This window comes from Accipiter gentilis, chromosome 4 (genome assembly GCF_929443795.1).
Source record: "Accipiter gentilis chromosome 4, bAccGen1.1, whole genome shotgun sequence".
In the NCBI taxonomy this organism is placed as follows: Eukaryota; Metazoa; Chordata; class Aves; order Accipitriformes; family Accipitridae; genus Astur; species Astur gentilis.
This window is the reverse complement of record NC_064883.1, coordinates 6641435-6659773: the sequence shown is the minus strand read 5'-3', so window position 1 is coordinate 6659773 and position 18339 is coordinate 6641435. Positions and strand designations below refer to the sequence as shown.

Genomic DNA, 18339 nt, shown 5'->3' with positions numbered 1-18339 from the left:
GGCCGGACGGGCGGCTGCCGCCGCGCCGCGGGCATGGCGGAGCCTGGCGGCGGCGGGGCCGGGGCGGCGGGCGGCGGCGGGCCGCAGCAGGGCTCCCCGGCCGCCGGTGGGGTGGCCGCCGGGGGGCCGGCCCGCAGCGCCGCCGAGAGCGCCGGGGGGCCCGGCTCGGCGCGCACCGCGGGGAAGAAGGCGCAGCTGCGCGCCGCGCCGCGGGCCAAGAAGCTGGAGAAGCTGGGCGTCTACTCCGCTTGCAAGGTACCCGGCCGCCCGGCCGCGGGCGCCCACCCGCCCACGGAGGGTGGGGATTGACGGGAGGGAGGGAGGGAGGGAGGGAGGGAGGCAGGCGGTGGGGAAGGGCCGTGCCGGGCGGGGGAGGCGGCCCGGCTGCCGCCCGGCGCTCCCCGCGGAAGTGGCCGCTCTGGCGGTGCCGGCGGATCCTGCTTCCCCCGGAGCTTTCCGGCCGGCGGTCGCAAAAATAAACCTGGAACAGCCTCGAAGAGGGGACCGCGGGGGCAGCGCCGCCTTCCTCCTGCTCGAGCCGGGCGGCCGCGGGGGTGCCCGTCCCCGCCGTCGTCCGTCCTTCCGCGGGAGGCGGCGGGCGGGGCGGCTCCTGGTGCCGCCGGTAAGCGCTGGGTTAGCAGCGCTGCCGCAGTAAACATCCCGGCGGGGAGCGGGGACACCCGCCTGCCCGGGGGCGGTGGGGGGGAGGCCCCGGTCCCGGCGAGCGCACCCCCGGCCCCGGGCGGGGGCTGCCTCTGGGCTGGGGCGCGGCGGCGGCGGCCTCGCAGCGCAGAGCCGTTGATACCGCGAAAGCCCCTGCCCCGAGCGGGCACCGTCGCCCGCCCCTGTGGGCAGAGAAGTGGAGGGGCGCGGCCTGCGGGTTTGGGAAAGTTGTGTCCCCGCCGGTCACGGAGCGCCGGCCCGGTGGCCGGGCGGGAGGCGGGCACCGGCGCCCACCTGCACCTTGCCACAGCCGGGATCTCTTCTCCGGCGCCTGCCCGGCGGTCGCTTCTCCTGTGCAGGAGAGCTGCCCTGGTTTCCCCTCCGCCAGCACTTTCCCTCCGCCTGCGGTTCTCTTGGTGGCGGGAGAAGCAGGGCTCGCCTGTTTGCTGGGGACGGAGGGAGCTCGGTCAGAGCTGTCGCTCCCGCCGTCGGAGGCCTGTGGCGACCGGCACTGCCGTCCGTCCTCTGCACAGGCGGAGCAGGGCCGGTGTGCTCGGGGCACGGGCCGCTGGCTCCGCTGCTGCTGTCGGGGCCGTCGCCGGGTGCACAGCAGGTCTGACGTGTTCGCATTGGCGGTGCCGATGTCAAATCCTCTAGTAATGCTGTCAGCGTTGGAAATAGGTCTTTGTGAGAAGTGCGCGTCTTATTTTCTCCGTTCCCTTTGGAGCCTCAAAAGGGCAAATGGTAAGTGAAAGGGCAAACTAAATGCTAACGGACGTGTGAGGAAGCATCGCAGGATGGCTCTGTAGTCCTCCTGTCTGGTGGTGCGAGGAGCTGTAACCGTGTGCTGAAGGCATGGCGCAATGTTGTCCTGTGAGGGCAAATTAAGGAAGCCACGCGCATTTCAATTCCGTAGCTGCTTCCAAATGCACGCGCGCTTCCGCTTCAGCTTTGGTGCGTGCGTGGGACATTGCGAGATTACGCTGGTGTCAGTAAGTTAAAAGACCGGCTAGCGTACTTGACGCTTGCCGCCCTTGCTGCAGGCTGGGTGGCGTGGTTTGAAGCTTTCCCAGTGCCGAGTCCCCTTTGCACCCCCATATTTTAACGTTACCAAGACTTGCTGTTAAATGAAGCTGGTTGTAGGGTGGGTGAGATTTTTACCGGCTGTTAGGAGTGCGTGCGTGTGCGTGTGTGAATTGCTTTCTTCTTCCCTGGTCAGTTCTTTTTTCTTCCCCTGGCATACCTCCAGATGATCTCTGTGAAGGCAAAAGCCTTCTCCTGAGGTGCTTTGCCCCACGGATGTAGCGGTGCTGTGAGAACGTGCAGGCAGCCTTGTCTCCTCCCAAACCTTTTGTTTTTTTCGGGGACTCGGCAGCCCCACACGGGCACTGCCGCCGGAGCTTTGTTGGAAGGCAGACGAGTGCCATTTGAGAGGGGAGGAGAGCAGGCCGCGGCCTGGGGCCTGCCCTTCTTTCCCCTCTCACAGGGCTCCAGTGGTGGGGTACAGTGCGGTGACAGCTTGTACGGGTGGTGCTCTGCTGGGGTGTTCCTCCTGGCCCTCTTCCGTGAGAAGTCCTGGGTTGGCACACCGGTGATGGATGGAGAGGGACCCACGGCCAGGGGCACCCCAGGGCCTCTTCCTCCCGCCAGGACCTAGGCATGGCCACAGCGCTCAACGCTGCTCCGTGTTCAGATTAAAATGCGTAGCCTACTTTTGCTATTTCACTTCAGTAATTCGGTGGCAGGCAGCTTTCAGGTCTCAAAACAGAAGCAGGTAGGCAGACAGGAAGGTCTGCGTAAACTAATCAAGTGGCTTCTCCTGTGGGATAAAGGGGGAAGGATGGCGCAGGGTGGAAGAATGCGTTATTTTTCTTCCTGAACACCTGGCAGGTCCTCCAAAACGACACTGCTTGGCTTGCAACATTAGTCGTTTGCAAGAGACTGCGTGCAGAGTGTGTAATTCTGAACTTTTTCCTACTTTGGGTTGCAACTTCTCTTCCATTTATTTTGCGTTTCTGTGTGTGAGTGCAAAAGAGTGAGAGAAGGCAAACACTCATGCCATCTCCGAGGGGGACATCTGTGTTCGTTCGAGTGGCGGCCATACCTGAATCTTGTGTAAATCTACGTAGAGCTGTACAAGTTGGAGTGCAGAAAATACATAACGGCATCCTTAGCATCGATTGCCTTCTCCCACGTACAATTCATTGCAAAATTCCGCACACAGAATTTATTAGGAACTTAACCTCAGAGATGCTGGGAGCAGCAGAGGCAGGGAGCATGTGTTCGCTGGGGATGAAGAGCAGCAACACAAGAAGATGGAGAGGTTGGTGGCTGTGCAGAGGGTGAGTCTCGCTGGCGACAGCAGAAATGCCAAGCAGAAAAGGGTGGAAAGGCACTGCTCCGTCCCCAAGAGGGACCTCCTGGTCTTTCTTCAGCGATCCCTTTTCTTCACGGGAAACACGGACAAAGGCTGCTGGCAAAGACATCTTCAGCGTGCGCATATTCTGAGCAGAACGCGAGTGAAGTTTAGAGAGCTGCTGCCCAGGCTAGAGGAATGTGGGGTTTGTTTCTTTTTCCTGATAAAGAATTGGGACAGGAGAGTTGTAGCTGTTGAGCCGCTCTGCTTGACTTTTTCCCCTGTGAGAAAAGGTCGGGGTGGAAGGGAGAGAACAGGCTCTTCTGTGTAAAAAAACCCCCTTCTTAAATGCCCACGTTTGGGGGGGGGGGGAAAGAAAGTGCATTCTGAACAATAAGATGTATATAAAGAATTGGCACGGTTTTCACAACTTTTGGAAGTGCACAGAAGTGCTGTATGCTGTGTGGGGTTTTGTATTTAGCACTTGCTATCTCTGTGCATGTATGAATGGCTGCATACATCATTTTGGTTTTGCCCAGTGTGAAATTGAGCATGAGGCATGCGAGCTTGCAGCACTTTTATATAAAAGCAGCACTGTGTGACTTACACACATAAATATATTTAATGAAGATGTAGGAGGGAGTCTCGGCATTTTTTTCCCTATTGGTCTACAGTATGTGAAAATACAACTCTCTCTCCAGTCCCACTGGGAGTTTTTCTTGTAAACAAGTTGAAATATGTACTATTTTGGTACACTGTTTTCTGTAAAATTGTTTATTTCTCATTATATATATATATATATATCTTACAGTAATGCCTGGATGCTTGTAATTAGAGCCCAATAGCATGAGACATTTGCACAAGTAGCAGGGAATAGTGCCTCCTTGAAGAAAGACTTTGTGCTTGAGATAAACAAAATGGACAGAGAGTGAGAAGGGTTATGATGAGATGACTTGGCCAAGGCCCTGCAGCAGGTGAGTGAGTGGCAGAGGTTGAAGTAAAATCTGGGTCCCAGGCTCCAGACAAGCTGCTGACCCTTGGTAGAGGCACCACTTACCACTTTTCATCCTAGAGCGACCTCTATGCAGTTTTCCTGCTCCTACACATAAAAAAAGAGTTCATAGGGTAAATATGTACCACCATTTCCGTAATGAAATTTTTTTTTCCCTGACTTTTGTAAGGCAGATAAAGATGAGGCAGACTTGGCTGTATTACTGCTGGATTCTGTATAGTGTGAGTACAGGTCCCTGAAGCTCAACTGGAAATGTGTTAAAGTTGTTTTCTGCAGAAGTGGATAGGAGACATACAAGACATCTAAAGCTTTCTTATGATCATTTTCATAGTGGGGTGAGTCTGTTTTACAATGTCTTACAGGCCCAATTAAAGCATCTTCCTTTAAATAGGAAATCCACCATTAACTTTACAAGGTGGGAATTGGGCCCCTATAGTTAATAAAAGCTTTATATGGTAGCCTACTTCTATTCTGTAAGTGAAACTGGAAAATACAGGGAATAAAATACTTGGATGGATTAATAAATGAAGAACATGTCCTTAGAGCTGAACATAGAATTGCTTATTTTGTATCGTTAAAGGTAAATGGGTCAGCTAATTTCCTGATACGTACGAGTGGCTCTCCAAGCAGTGTCCAACTGTCTGGTTGCAGGGTACTAGACATCTGAGTAGAAAAAAATATGTATTTTAAATTAATCAATGTATTTCTTATGGTTTGTGTGATGGTCTCTGTTAAAAGCATCAATTTGAGATTATTGCTTGCAGGAAAAAACTTATAGGGTATTTTACACGGCTTTTGTGTTGGGAGGAAGAATATTTTTTCTAGAGTAATTATACTTGCTGGAAATAGAAACATCTGTAATGTTGTGTATATACAATCTGTTGAGTCTGCTTTGCATCTCAGTTACCAGACAGGGCAACCTGTATGATTTTGAGTTGGAAATAGAGCCCAGCACAACAGCTGTTTTGAAACTCAGTTTTAAGACTGTTGGGGTCTTTTACTTTGTAATTAAGTTCGCTTGAAGTTTGCAGGTTCCTACGCTCATTTCACTATCTGAAAAGGGGAGGAATGTTTTAGTCCATAAGTCGCTGTAAAATTCTTCGTTTTTTCATTATTAGACACACACCTGAAACCCACTTAAACGGGGCCGAGATGTGCAATGTTGTAACTTTCAGGTGTTTCCTTTTTAATTAAAAATGCTACCACCCTGTATTAAAACGTGCTGTATGTTTTTCACTGTCCATTTTTGACCAGCTATCGGTATATTCAGTATTTTAAAGGAAACAGTAACTTGAGTTTGCCCAGAGTTGCAGTTTTCACTGCCCAGAGCTACCAGACAGTTTGATTTCCCACCTTGTAACGCTCCACCTAACATGGAAGGGGTCAAAAAAATGATTGAAATTATATTTTACAATGCAAAATGGACATTATTTCTGCACTGGGTTTTTTGGGGGGTAGGGGGGTAGGCAACAGTGTGTAATTGTTGGGTTTTATTATATTGCATGCATCCAGTTTTATTAAAAACTGCAATGAAGATGCAGTGTTTGTGGTCCCTGGGCCTGCAAAGATGATAGTCGTTACTTTGCAGGCTTTCAGTACGTCCCCAACTTTCTCCAGTGGCTTTATCAAAGCTCTGCAGATGTCCCAGAAAACAGGACTTCAAGGGCTGGATGTACTAGTACAAATGCTTCTTTTCCTTCCTCCCCTGAAAACTGTTTTGATCTTAAATTAAGTTTTTGCAGAGGTGAAGTCATACTTTATTTTCTAATGAAAAGCAGATGAGTGACATTAAAAAAAAAGGAAGAAAGAAAGGATTGAATGAACAAAACGCTGTGGAAGACTTAAAACAACTCAGCAATTTAAGCCACTGAGGAATGCACATTGCGTATTCACTGCAAAATACATGCACTGTCAACATCTACAATGAAAGCTTAGTTTTAAAGAGGACCTTTTCGGGTTGGGCTTCCCCTTGGTTAACAGAACATTTATGGCGATTCTGGTGTTCTGTAGAGAGATTAACAAAAAACCCCACCCTACTAGTTGTTTGAGAAAGGTCTCTGGAATAATTTGAACACTACAAATTAACAGCTGCTTCAGAAAGATCGAACAAGGAAATACTACTGAGGGCAGAAGAAAATCTGCCGTTTAGCATGCTGTTTTTATTCTTCTGTGGGTGGGTTGATACTTACTTTTGGCAGTTTAACCGAGTTGTTATCACGATCCGTACATCTGTTTGTTTGCATCTTTGCTGTTAATTATTGTGTGACACTAAAGTTTGTGTAGTTACTCACTGTTTATAGTTCTTAGGCTTGATAGTAAACACTATGTGGTGAGCTTCTGTGAAATACTGCTTCCACTCTGAGAAAAAAATTCTCAAAAAGCTTGTGCCTAGTTTGAGGGGGCTTTTTTGGACATGTGTCGTTGTGGTATGATTTAAGGCAATTAATAATAAGCATGATATTATGTCAGTAATTTACAGTGTTGAACATTTGTCTGGACAGCTGCATGGGAAGGATCAAATCTTACTTCCCTAAAATAACATTCAATCAATTTTTGTTTGAGAACTTTTTTACAATTGTCTCTTGAATTTTCTTTGGCAATAATCTCGTTTTCTGACAGTTTTTTCCGTGACAGTTTCCCTATCCTTGTCTTAACTGCAAAAACTTTCATGGCAACGTTGCCTCTCCCACAAAGCAAGTGTGGATAGCTTATTTGGCATTGGTTTCGTCTAGCTCAGAACGCTAATTGACAGTGGGGTTTCACATCATCTCACAGATGTTCAAAGTCCCCGCACCAGAGCAATCCTTCGTTCGTGGGTGTCACTCAATCACTGATCTCTCTTTCTAGTCATTAAACTTTAAGAGGTCCTGTAGGTCTGGATAACAAACAAAAGTAAAACTGGCTCAACGCCTGTGAAACTGTGAGAGACGGTTTCTGCTGTAAAATAACATTAGGCCTTCTTCACTTCCCTGCCAATCATATTACTCATAGAAGACATGATAGAGAAATAACATAAAATTCACCATAAGCCCATCCAGACTGCATTTTATGAGACTTGAAAAAAATTTAAAATGTTTTAATCTTCCCCCCATTTCATGCTGAAGCCTCCCCGATGCCACATGATAAATAGAAGGGGCGGCAGGCAGCCTGCGCCCACGCAGCCAGCTTGGACAGCCAGGGGGTTCGGGCGGCACGGGTTGTCCCCTTGCCAAGAGAAGCCTGTGGAAGTGCTTTCGCTGGGCACTTGCAGGTGGGTTTCTGAGTCATCTTGGTGGTGGCTCCAGCTGCTGAAAATGCAACTCGTACCCGTTGGTGCCTGCCAGACCGCCCTGGGCGCAGGCAGAGGCCGTGGCACCTGGGGCCAGCAGCCCAGCCGGATAAATACTTAAGTGTTAGAGACGGTAAAAACATCATCATGTGGTGCTCAGTAAACTGCAGGCAGCGGTTTTCTTGGTGCTCAGGTTGCTGAATATTGAAATTAGTTTGGAAGAACAATTTACCATCAATCTACAAAGCTGTCAGTCTTAGGAGCTGTCAAGCTGTGATCCTTTCTGCTTCTCCTGGGTGCTTCTTCCCTAGGTAAGATGGGATTTTGAAATATAAAAGGAAAATGAAATAGGTTCCTGAAATAGATTGCATTAAATATATTCAGAATTGGTTTTGAAAAATGACACATTAGTGCTGGATATATTAACATCACAATTTTTCCTACTAAGGTTGTTTCAGTCATAAATATTATGCAGCAGTTGGCAGCGTTTCCTCACTGAGGTCTTGGCACTGCAAATTCATGAATATCTTGTTACGGCTCAGTGCACAGATATCTCTGAACAGTAGAAAAGCACGCTTTCCTTCCGATTAGATCTTCAAATAGGAGTATGAATGGTGTTGGAAGTACTTTACCATCAAAACGACTAAGATCTTTTTGCATATGCAGAAGAAAACCCCCTTCTGTAAAGCTGCTCTTTGAATAACTAGAATCGGGACCTTGAACATCTGGGCAATTTGAGACATGATTACCAAAGTCACAACCTCTCCCTTCATGGTCACCCATTTTAGCTGCAGTCTATTGGTGGTGTTTCACACTCTGCGAGCGTAAATAAACCTTCCAGGGTAAGCAGCGGGTTGCATTGCTAATGTCACTGTGTCACTGTCTTTGGCATCCGTTGCTTTTGTGGCCGAGCTTTGCTTTGGACAGCTTTCCCCAATAGTGCAGTTAGTGTTCGCTTCTTTTAGTATTTAGTTAACGCTGCTTGGGTTGTCACAGGCTTGATTTTAGTTGCGTGATTCCTTGTTGCCGGTATAGCTGCTAAGGCAGTGATAAGTGTGTTGTTGCCTGTTAGATAACCTGTTTAAATCATTAAAACGGTGTCGGTGGCAGGATCTGTACATGTTGGTATACCAGTAAATGTTTGAATACTTGTTTCTCTAGAGTGAGGGCTTTCTGTAAAGGAACTAGCCGGAGTTCGTGTATGTATTTTTCTGAGCACAGTTTGCTTACCAGAACTGCGTTCATCTCTCTGTTTGGGGTAGTGCTCTATTTCTGATTCTTTCTAGAAAATAAAGTCTAGCTGTGTGGTAGATAAAAAAGCAAAACCAAACAAAGCAACAGCGACAAAACACCCCAAAAATGCCCCCCCACAACATCGAAACAAACCGAACCCCCAACTTACAATTAATAACGTTACTTCTTGCTGCTTTTGAAGTAGCGCGGCTTCAGAAAGTTCCTGTGTTTCCCAGCGTTGATCGATATCCCTTTGCTTTGGTTTCAGGCCGAGGAATCGTGTAAATGCAATGGCTGGAAGAACCCCAACCCGCCTCCCACGCCGCCCCGGGCAGAGCTGCAGCAGGCGGCCGTCAGCCTCGCTGAGCCCTGCCGCAGCTGCAGCCACGCGCTGGGTAAGATTTTGCCTTTCTCCTGCAGTCCGCGTGCCCGTGCCCAGAAATCTCTGCTCTCGCCCGACGGAAGTCAAGGTGCCACGCCGAGACCTAGAAATGGGGGTTACGATTGGACGTAGATGTCAGTAGCTTAGGTTAAAATGTGTCGAAATATCCTGAAATGAGTTTTGAAGAAATCGAACTAAGGTACAACTTCTAACAGTCCAGACGTTCTAAGTTGTTAAAATGCAAAAGTGCCGTTAAGCTACCCATAACAATTTTAATACTTTGTGTAACATATGCATTAACCTCACATGGGTTTATCTGTAGGCTGCCTTAGTTACAACGTGAAGGACTCTCTCCTGTAGGCTGTGTTATGTTTTCTTACTGTAGAATAAAATATAAAATATTCTTGAACATTGCTAAAGCAGGTACTCTGGCCTACCAAAAGAACCTGGCCTTTTCTGTGTCACAGAAAATAATACTGGGGTTGTAAATCTTAGTATTATCTAAGTTATTGTGCAGACAGCTTGCATATCTTGGAAGCAACAGCCCAAAATTCACTTTAAATACTGTTGTGGGGTTTGTTTTGTTGTTTTTTTTTTGTCCTTCAGACTAATAATAAATAATGATTTGTTACCCACTGTTGTGATTTAACCCCAGCCAGCAACTAAGCACCACGCAGCCACTCACTCCCTCCCCTCCCACTCAGTGCAGTGGGGGAGAGAATCGGGGAAAAAAAGTAAACTCGTGGGATGAGATAAGAACAGTTTAATAGAACAGAAAGGAAGAAACTAATAATGATAATGATAATAATAACAATAATAATAAAATGACAATAATAATGATAATAAAAGATTGGAATATACAAAACAAGTGATGCACAGTGCAATGGCTCACCACCTGCCGACCGATGCCCAGTCAGTTCCCGAGCAGCGATCTGCGCCGCAGGCCACCTCCTCCCAGTTTATATACTGGGCATGACGTCCCATGGTATGGAATACCCCTTTGGCCAGTTTGGGTCAGCTGCCCTGGCTGTGTCCCCTCCAACTTCTTGTGCCCCTCCAGCCTTCTTGCTGGCTGGGCATCAGAGGCTAAAAAATCCTTGACTTAGTCTAAACACTACTTAGCAACAACTGAAAACATCAGTGTGTTCTCAACATTCTTCTGGTTACTGAATCCAAAACATAACACTATACCAGCTACCAGAAAGAAAATTAACTCTATCCCAGCTGAAACCAGAACACCCACATAGCCTGAAAGAGTGGTGAATCACTGTATTATTTTTTAAAAAATTTATGCTTATCCAAAATAAAAGCCGATGACTTTTTCTGTATAAGTTAGCAAATATTGAATAAAAATTGAGCTAAAATGAAATTCAGAACTAGTTGAAAAGAAGCAGTTGATATTTTTTGTTGATGTCCAAAACTTAGGACAGTGAAATACGAGAAAGGAAATCTAAAACCTTCACAACAGATCATTTTTTTTTTTTTTTTTTACTTTTGAAAATAAGACTGTCCTTTGTGTGGAATACTTCTTTTTTAAATTGGGATTTATTTCTATTTCTGCTCTCTTTTCTTTTTATGCTGTCATTACATTTGATCTATTTTTGGGCTTTTCAGTAGATTTCTTTCCTTTCCTGATAGCCCAAATCTCTGGGTTTGCTTGCAGAAGGTTAACAAGTACATAGTATCACAGAAAGTTTGGTCGCTTTAGCCAGGGTAGTTTCAACCTTTCATCACGCAGCTTCTCTGTGCTGCTTTTGGTTATGCAGTTAGGGTAGCTTGTATTACCCATCCCTTTCATTCCTGGCCTTTGAAGAAAGAGTTTTTTTGGGGGAGGCAGTTTGGTTGGTTTTTTTCTTCTCTTTTTTGATCTTATGAGATGTGTCTGTCAGTTCCCTGTTCTTCAGCAGAATTTGTACGTGGCTATGTATTTTGTAGAAAAACTCTGCTCTTCTAAAGGCTGAGACTGTTTTTGGTCTTTTAAAAATCTTAAATCGCTTGTAAGCGAGGGAACCAAGAAAAACCAGTACCGTAAAACCAGTACCAGTGAAATTGTACCTTATGGGGCAAACTGTATTTTTATTTATTGCTGTTTTTAGAAAAGGTAAAGTTTCTTATTCTGATGGCTGCAGCTAATGACTGAAATGAGTTGCTGTCTGCTTCCTCATACTACTGGCAAAAAAAAGTCTTTCAGCACTGTTTTCCAAGATAATTTTCCTATTCATCTCCTCTAAATTAGTATGTTCGTGCTGAATGCCTTTAAAACCAGACTGACCACAAGTTGTGCAGGCTTCAGGTCATCACCTGCACTGCATTTTCTCTTCCTCAGAGAGCTGCTGAAATAGCTATGTAGAAATTCCTGTACTGGTTAAAGCCAGACCTGATGTAAAATGGAGGATATTAGGGTTTTTTGCCTTTTTTCATTTATTATTTTTTTCCATAGGTAATCCTAGACATTAGTCTTGCTTGAGATGTCTCTTTTTGGGGGTGTGGTTCAATCTTCCAGCCAGTGCATTTTTGGTGCATAAATCTGTCTGGTGGTGCATATTAGCTTATCGAGCTTATTTCTGTCTACTTACCTACAACTCCTGTTCTTCTATTTGTGGCTCAGCCCCACAGCGAGGCTCAGTACGGGGTTTTTAATGAATATTTCTTTTATTTGGGTGGTGTATTGGGTCACTATCATAAAAGTGTGAAGTGGTGACCGAATTGGGTGCTGGGAGAACTCATTATCCACCAGCCTCAAGACCAGGTGTTATGTAGTCAGAGGCTCTTTTCTATTTTATATTGGATTGGTTTCACAGGGTGCATTTTCCTGTTGGTAAACATTTTCAGTTTTGAGTCACTTTTAAAACTAGATAATTAATTAACGTGTTAGTACACTATATACACACTCAGTCTCTCTTTTTTTTCCCAGCACTGTCTTCAGTTCCTGCTATGTACCTTCATGTAGTGGATTTGGGTATTTCTTGGTTTGCCTGTCCTACATGCATTACTAGTGTTTTTATGTACAGACTGACTTTGAGATAGACTGTGGACATGTTCCTCATTAATCTGTTTTCTCACTGCTCCTAATTCATACATGAAAGTACTTGCTTATTGAAGTTGCACAACTAAAATAATTGACTTGCTATTTTTCAGGTCTTCATGTCATTGAATTGGCCTTGCTCTTTCTGTTTGCTTTCTTCTGCATGCTGTAGCAACCTATACTTGTGATTTTTTTTAATTTTCTTTTTTAAATTACTTTTGCAAGTGTAACAGCAGCTGAGGAAGGGTGTACCAGTTGGGCAATGTGGACGAATGGGACTGTGTAACTCTAGTCAAGAGTAACGTAGTATCTGATGTCAGTGTACTAAAGCTTTGATTTTAATAAAAGGCTTACTAATGACCATAAGAATTTGGGAACGGGCTGTGAATATCTGAAGAAAGATAGTTTGTTGGGCTGGTGTACAAACATTGGTGACTCTACAGTAAATGGTAACTGGTAGTAAATACATGCTGGTAATACACTTATGCTACTTTTAGATTCATTGTATGGGTAATAATTCTCTAGTTTAATATAATGTTTAAATATGGTCACTAAGTAGTCAAGGTAACTTTCAGTATTGTTATGGACACTGCGTGGAGATGGCTTCTTATGCTGATATTTTAGTCATTTGTTAGCTGAGTGCAAGGTTTCTTTAGTATTTTATCAATTTTTAATGAAATGCTCATCTAGGAGGATATTTATTACTTTTACAGGGTCAGAACAGACAGCTGGGAATATTAAACCTTCATATCTGGCTTAAGGACAGAAATGAAACGGTTTTATTCTGCCCAGAAAGCTGAATATTTATTCTTAAAGAAAGCTCATGATGGCATTCCCCTTTCAGAACTTAAGACGCTATATTATAAATGTTCATTTAAGTGGAAACAATTGCTGGCATCTTTTTAATGTTCTGAGCTACGGTGTCCTTTTTACTTGAAGCTGCACAAATTTATTGAATTTAAATGTTTTGGCAGGTGTCATACCAAACTTCCCAAAACAAACCATATTTGCTGGGTGGCCGATAAATATGATTGTTTTCAAGTCAAGTGTTATTTCTCCCCACGTCCTCCCCCACTAAGGAATCAGATTTATGTGGAAAATTTCTCACCAGTCCTAATCACATTGGCATATCTAAGATAACGTAATACTTATCTAAGAAGTAAATATTGATAAATGTTATTAAAATACAGAAAAATTAATATGCCTAACCTTTTAAATACTTTTCCTTTTCTTTTAATGGGTATTTTCTGTCCTTTCAGTGGAAAAGATATGCTTACCATGTACATTGGGCTGGAGTCAGCGAAGATCATTGCTTTTTGTAATGCAAATACCTTCTTTCTGGGAATCGACTGTTTTAAATTGCCTTCTCTCTTCCCGGGGCCAGTTCTTCAAACCAGCTTGAAATGAATGTCCCGCTTCATGCATACAAACCTCAAGCTTTTGAAAATTACAGATGTGGAACTGTATTTACCTTTGGAGATGATAAAAGGGAGTTTTTCACTTGGAAATTGGGATACATTGAAAGATGCTTTTTTGTAAAATTCTGAACAAATAAGCATGTACGATCTGCCAAAGATTTGTTAATATAGTGTGCACAAAGCACAGTTTGACCTTAGATAATGTGAAAGTAAGAGACTTAGCCAATAATGCCCAGTTTATAACAAAAAGCCTATTTATGGTGCTGGGGGTTTTTTTGTTTTTTTGTTTTTTTTTTTTTAACCTTCACAGAATAAGGCGGTACTTCCATCAACACCTGGATTACCTAATTTATGGGAATTATGGATTTATTTTCTTTAGTCAAGAAACCTTGTCTCAAAAGCATAGGTCTTCGATAAAAATGTACATAGTTAGTTATATATTGCAACGTATTAACACAGACAGGACTTGTGTGGTCTGTTATAATGTTAACAGACGCTGTGATTCCAACCAGCCGTTGTTTGTCTGCTGTGGGAATTACTACCCCTGGACTACCTTTACAAATTGCTCTGATGTGACACATATTTCAGTTACCTCTGATAAGATATTCTGTTTAAATAGGTTATTACAGGATCAGTGCCTTTACTATTACGGCTTATTTTGAGATATCCTGGGGAATACTAGTGCTATTGGCTCTCTCAGTAGGCTTTTTACAGGTTTGGGTTTTTATTTCGTTTAGCTGCTCATGTTTCTCACCTGGAGAATGTGTCTGAAGAAGAAATGAATAGGCTCCTGGGGATTGTGTTGGATGTGGAGTATCTGTTCACCTGTGTCCACAAAGAAGAAGATGCAGACACCAAGCAAGTTTATTTCTACCTATTCAAAGTAAGCTGAACTTGTGTGTTCTCAGGTTTTTCACTCTCTCACACATAAGCCAATTCCACTGCCCCTCATGCATGTATTGGCTTTATCTGGTGAGATTTTTTTCCTCTAGTGTGATGCTCTAGTGGCTAAGTATGGACTAGACGTTCTGGTAATTGCAATGTACCGTGTCTTACTCCAAAAGTCATCCAGCTGACTGAGGAGTTGTCCCCGAGTCCCATCTAAAAACTGCACAACTTGCAAGCCTTAACCTCTTCACTTACACATTGGGAAGCGTCAGTTGACATAAATGCTAATTTAGCTTCCTGCATTTGCTCAGAGAAGCCTCTTACATGCATTTCAAAGAGGGTGAATTCACAGTGAAGTTTAGTAGCTATAAATTTAGATGACTAAACAAACTGATATATAGCCAGGAGATTTTTCAACACTGCAGTGTGTTGTGCACCTGTGACTTCCATTGACCCTATGTATGCAAATATGCTAATTTTAAAAAATTTGTGTATTTTTAACAGCTTTTGAGGAAGTGCATTTTACAGATGGGAAAACCTGTAGTAGAAGGATCTTTGGAAAGTCCCCCGTTTGAGACACCTAGCATTGAACAGGTAAACAGTCAACACATGGGTTTGGTTGGTGTGTTTGTTTTCTTTTATTTGGTAGGGTTTTGGGGGTTTGGTTTGTTTGGTTTGGGTTTTGGATTTTTTTCTTTTTCTTTTCTTTTTTTTTTTTTTTTTTTTTTTTTTTTTTTTTGTATTTTGTAAATATAGGCACTGGTTTTGAAAACATGGCATTTTAGGCAGTTTGCAGATGTTCCTCTGTATTACTTAGGACAAAGTAGGGGACTGTAGGAGACTTTTGCTGCTGTTTCTCCTTTAGTGTTGGTACAATAGTTACATTATTTGACTTCTCTCATCATTCATCTTAGGCTTTAATGAAACTGACTTTTATTGTGGTTTTAGAGAATTAACTTAAAATACTACTTTTATGTGTGGCAGTTCTAATCTTTCTTTCTTTGAAGTGATGAAGAATGCTGTTGAAGTTTTGAAATCCAATATTAAAATGACACTTGTCTTCTGTAAATCAGTGAAAATGTTACAATCCAGTGAGATCATAGCCTTTTCTTTCAAAGGGTACACAACAAAAACCAAAGCCAAAACCAAAGAATAACTGAGGCTTTTGTAACTCAGTGGATAAAGAACATATGACAAATTCAGATTTTGGTTAAGCAAGCTCCTGAGAATGCACTTTTGGCACACAAGTGGGCCCATTAGCTCCAGTGAGACTATGCAGAGGCTCACATACCTCCCTGAAACAGGAGCTCAATGTTTTCCCATCAGTGGATGAATGGATGCTCTACTGTTAAACAGGATATTTTAAATATGAAGACTGTTATGTGTAGTAATTATTTCCTTGCTACTCTGACTTACAATTTAGGAAAATCAGAACCCTTTCTTGCTGAATTTCTGGGAAGTCTTCACCTTAAGTTCTCCTTTAGTTTGAGTATAAACAAAGATATGTAACCTCCATACTAAAAAGGTTTTGTACAATGTAATTTTTTGTCATATTCTTCATACTGTTCAATTTGCTGAAGAAAGTAAATCATAGAGATGAAACAGTAATTCTTCTTACAGTTTGTTTTAAAATAATTTTCCCTTAAAATGGACCGATATTTTCAATTCTGTTTTTAGCAGTTCAGTAACTCACACAAAATTGTTATTGTAAAAATAAAGAAGTATTATAATTGATTTAAAATAGATATGTATTCCAGCACTTTTAGTCACACACTTTAACTATCTTCAGTAGGTTTTTTTAAAGTGGACAGTATACAAAGTGCAACGAGGGGATGGATGTACTTGTGAAATATTGGCACTTCTTGAAGAAACAATGTGATGTGTAGACGCAAACTTAACTGGAAGTGCACAAGCCCTAGTCTGCTATTGTCATGGTTTAGCCTCAGCCAGCAACTGAGCACCACGCAGCCACTCACTCACTTCCCTCCCACTCAGTGCAGTGGGGGAGAGAATCGGGGAAGAAAATAAGTAAAACTCATGGGATGAGATAAGAACAGTTTAATAGAACAGAAAGGAAGACACTAATAATGATAATGATAACAATAACAATAATAATAAAATGACAATAATAACAATAAAAGGATTGGAATATACAAAACAAGTGATGCACAGTGCAATGGATCACCACCCACTGACCGATGCCCAGTCAGTTCCCGAGCAGCGATCCGCACCACAGGCCACCTCCTCCCAGTTTATATACTGGGCATGACGTCCCATGGTATGGAATACCCCTTTGGCTGGTTTGGGTCAGCTGCCCTGGCTGTGTCCCCTCCCAACTTCTTGTGCCCCTCCAGCCTTCTTGCTGGCTGGGCATCAGAAGCTAAAAAATCCTTGACTTAGTCTAAACAGTGCTTAGCAACAACTGAAAACATCAGTGTGTTCTCGACATTCTTCTGGTACTGAATCCAAAACATAACACTATACCAGCTACCAGAAAGAAAATTAACTCCATCCCAGCCGAAACCAGGACAACTATTGAAAAGCAGCTGGAGAGCTGATACTTGATGTACAGAGGAAATAAATCATGCAGCATGGTTGTCAGCAAAATTGTGCGTATGTGAGCGTAGAGAAGAAAGCCTACTGGATCTTTCTTTGTTCCCTGCCAAAGTTTTTCACTTTGAGAAGCAAGGGAAAATAAAGAATTTTCCATCTGTCTCTTTAAGTCAGCTGTTGGAGGTGGACAGAATAAAAACATCTGGATGTACCTGCTCCTGTGTACAGGGGAGCCAGCTTATGGCAGCTACATGAGTAACTGAGCAAGGAGTTAATGGTCTCTGGTTTTTCTTTTCTTTCCCATGTAATGCAAGTTCAGGGTTAATAAACATAAAATGAGGAATGTTCGAGGACACTCCGACAAAAATTATGGCAAAATAATTAAACATAATTTTCTTCTGTTTTAAGGGTGTGAATAATTTTGTGCAGTACAAATTTAGCCACTTACCCTCAAAGGAAAGGCAAACAATAGTGGAACTGGCTAAAATGTTTCTGAACCGCATTAACTACTGGCACCTGGAGACACCTTCTCAGCGCAGACTAAGATCACCCAATGACGATATTGCGGGTTATAAAGTGAATTATACCAGGTAATGCTGCTTTTGCTTGTTACAAGTCTTGCTTACAAATGTGGCCGGTACATGCTTCAGGAATACACCAATACCTGTACGCTGTAGGTGCACCTCGTGGATTTTTGCAGTCATAGAGTTTATATGAAAACCTGAGGATTTTAGTGAGATTATGTCAAGAGTTTCGCATGCATCCCTGCGTTTTGAGAGGTGTGCTTTATCAGCCAAGAACAAGGAGTAGAGGTTGTGAACATCTGTCTCTACCAATGCTTGTGCACGTCCTGTGTTTGCAAAGTTGCTCTCAGTCTTCTTAAGATACGAGCCTCATGTAAGATCCTTATTTCATCTACTAAAAATTTAGGCAATTTGTTATTCAACTTAGAAAGAAGATAACATTAACCATTGTAAAGCGTCACAGTTTGAAAAAAATCGGAAGATTTGAAAAATTAAAATAATTTTGTAAGTGTTTGAATGCTAAATGGTGAATAGATATTATTAGGTTCCTTAAAATAATAGTTGTCGTTATGACCTTTTAAGACATTGTCAGAATTCGAAGGAATAGCGTAGTCACTGGGGGAAGAAGAGCTGGGATAAAAAGCCGTGTCCCTTTTAACTTTGCTTTTCTAACAGCAGTGCAACGCCTTTGTCGGTTAGCAGGGTTGAGGTTCCTGCTGGTGCGGGCAGCAGTTAACGTGCCGCCGGTGAGCGCAGGCAGTGGTTAGCCCGTCTCTCTCTGTCAGCACCCCTGTTCCTGGGAGCTGCCAGGGACGCTCCTCCTGGCTGAGGGGGATCCCCGCCTTCTGCCCGCTTTCCTGGGGAGCTTTCCTCTGGCAAACCTCGGCTCTGTGAAGGGAGAGCAGCAAACCTTGGCGTGAGTTGAGACCGTGGCTGGTGACACAGCAGACTGTGCTGCGTCTGTGTCCGACCAGGATGCTCTCGGATGATCTGCCACCTCAAAGAACCACCTGGCGT

The 18339-nt window shown here is 43.7% G+C and overlaps 1 protein-coding gene across 2 annotated transcripts in view; it reads left to right on the top strand.

Annotated features, from left to right (window-relative positions):
* Positions 1 to 33: 33 nt before the first annotated feature.
* The window catches only part of KAT2B (lysine acetyltransferase 2B), a 43983-nt gene continuing 25677 nt past the window's right edge, over positions 34 to 18339 (top strand). The window contains exons 1-5 of one of the 2 annotated variants that reach the window (XM_049798891.1): positions 34 to 255; positions 8801 to 8927; positions 14095 to 14240; positions 14750 to 14839; positions 17207 to 17388. In XM_049798891.1, coding sequence (XP_049654848.1) covers positions 34 to 255; positions 8801 to 8927; positions 14095 to 14240; positions 14750 to 14839; positions 17207 to 17388 — 767 coding nt within the window. Of the gene's footprint in view, positions 256 to 8800; positions 8928 to 8960; positions 9114 to 14094; positions 14241 to 14749; positions 14840 to 17206; positions 17389 to 18339 lie in introns of those variants that run through there. The other variant, XM_049798892.1, reaches the window with a different exon arrangement.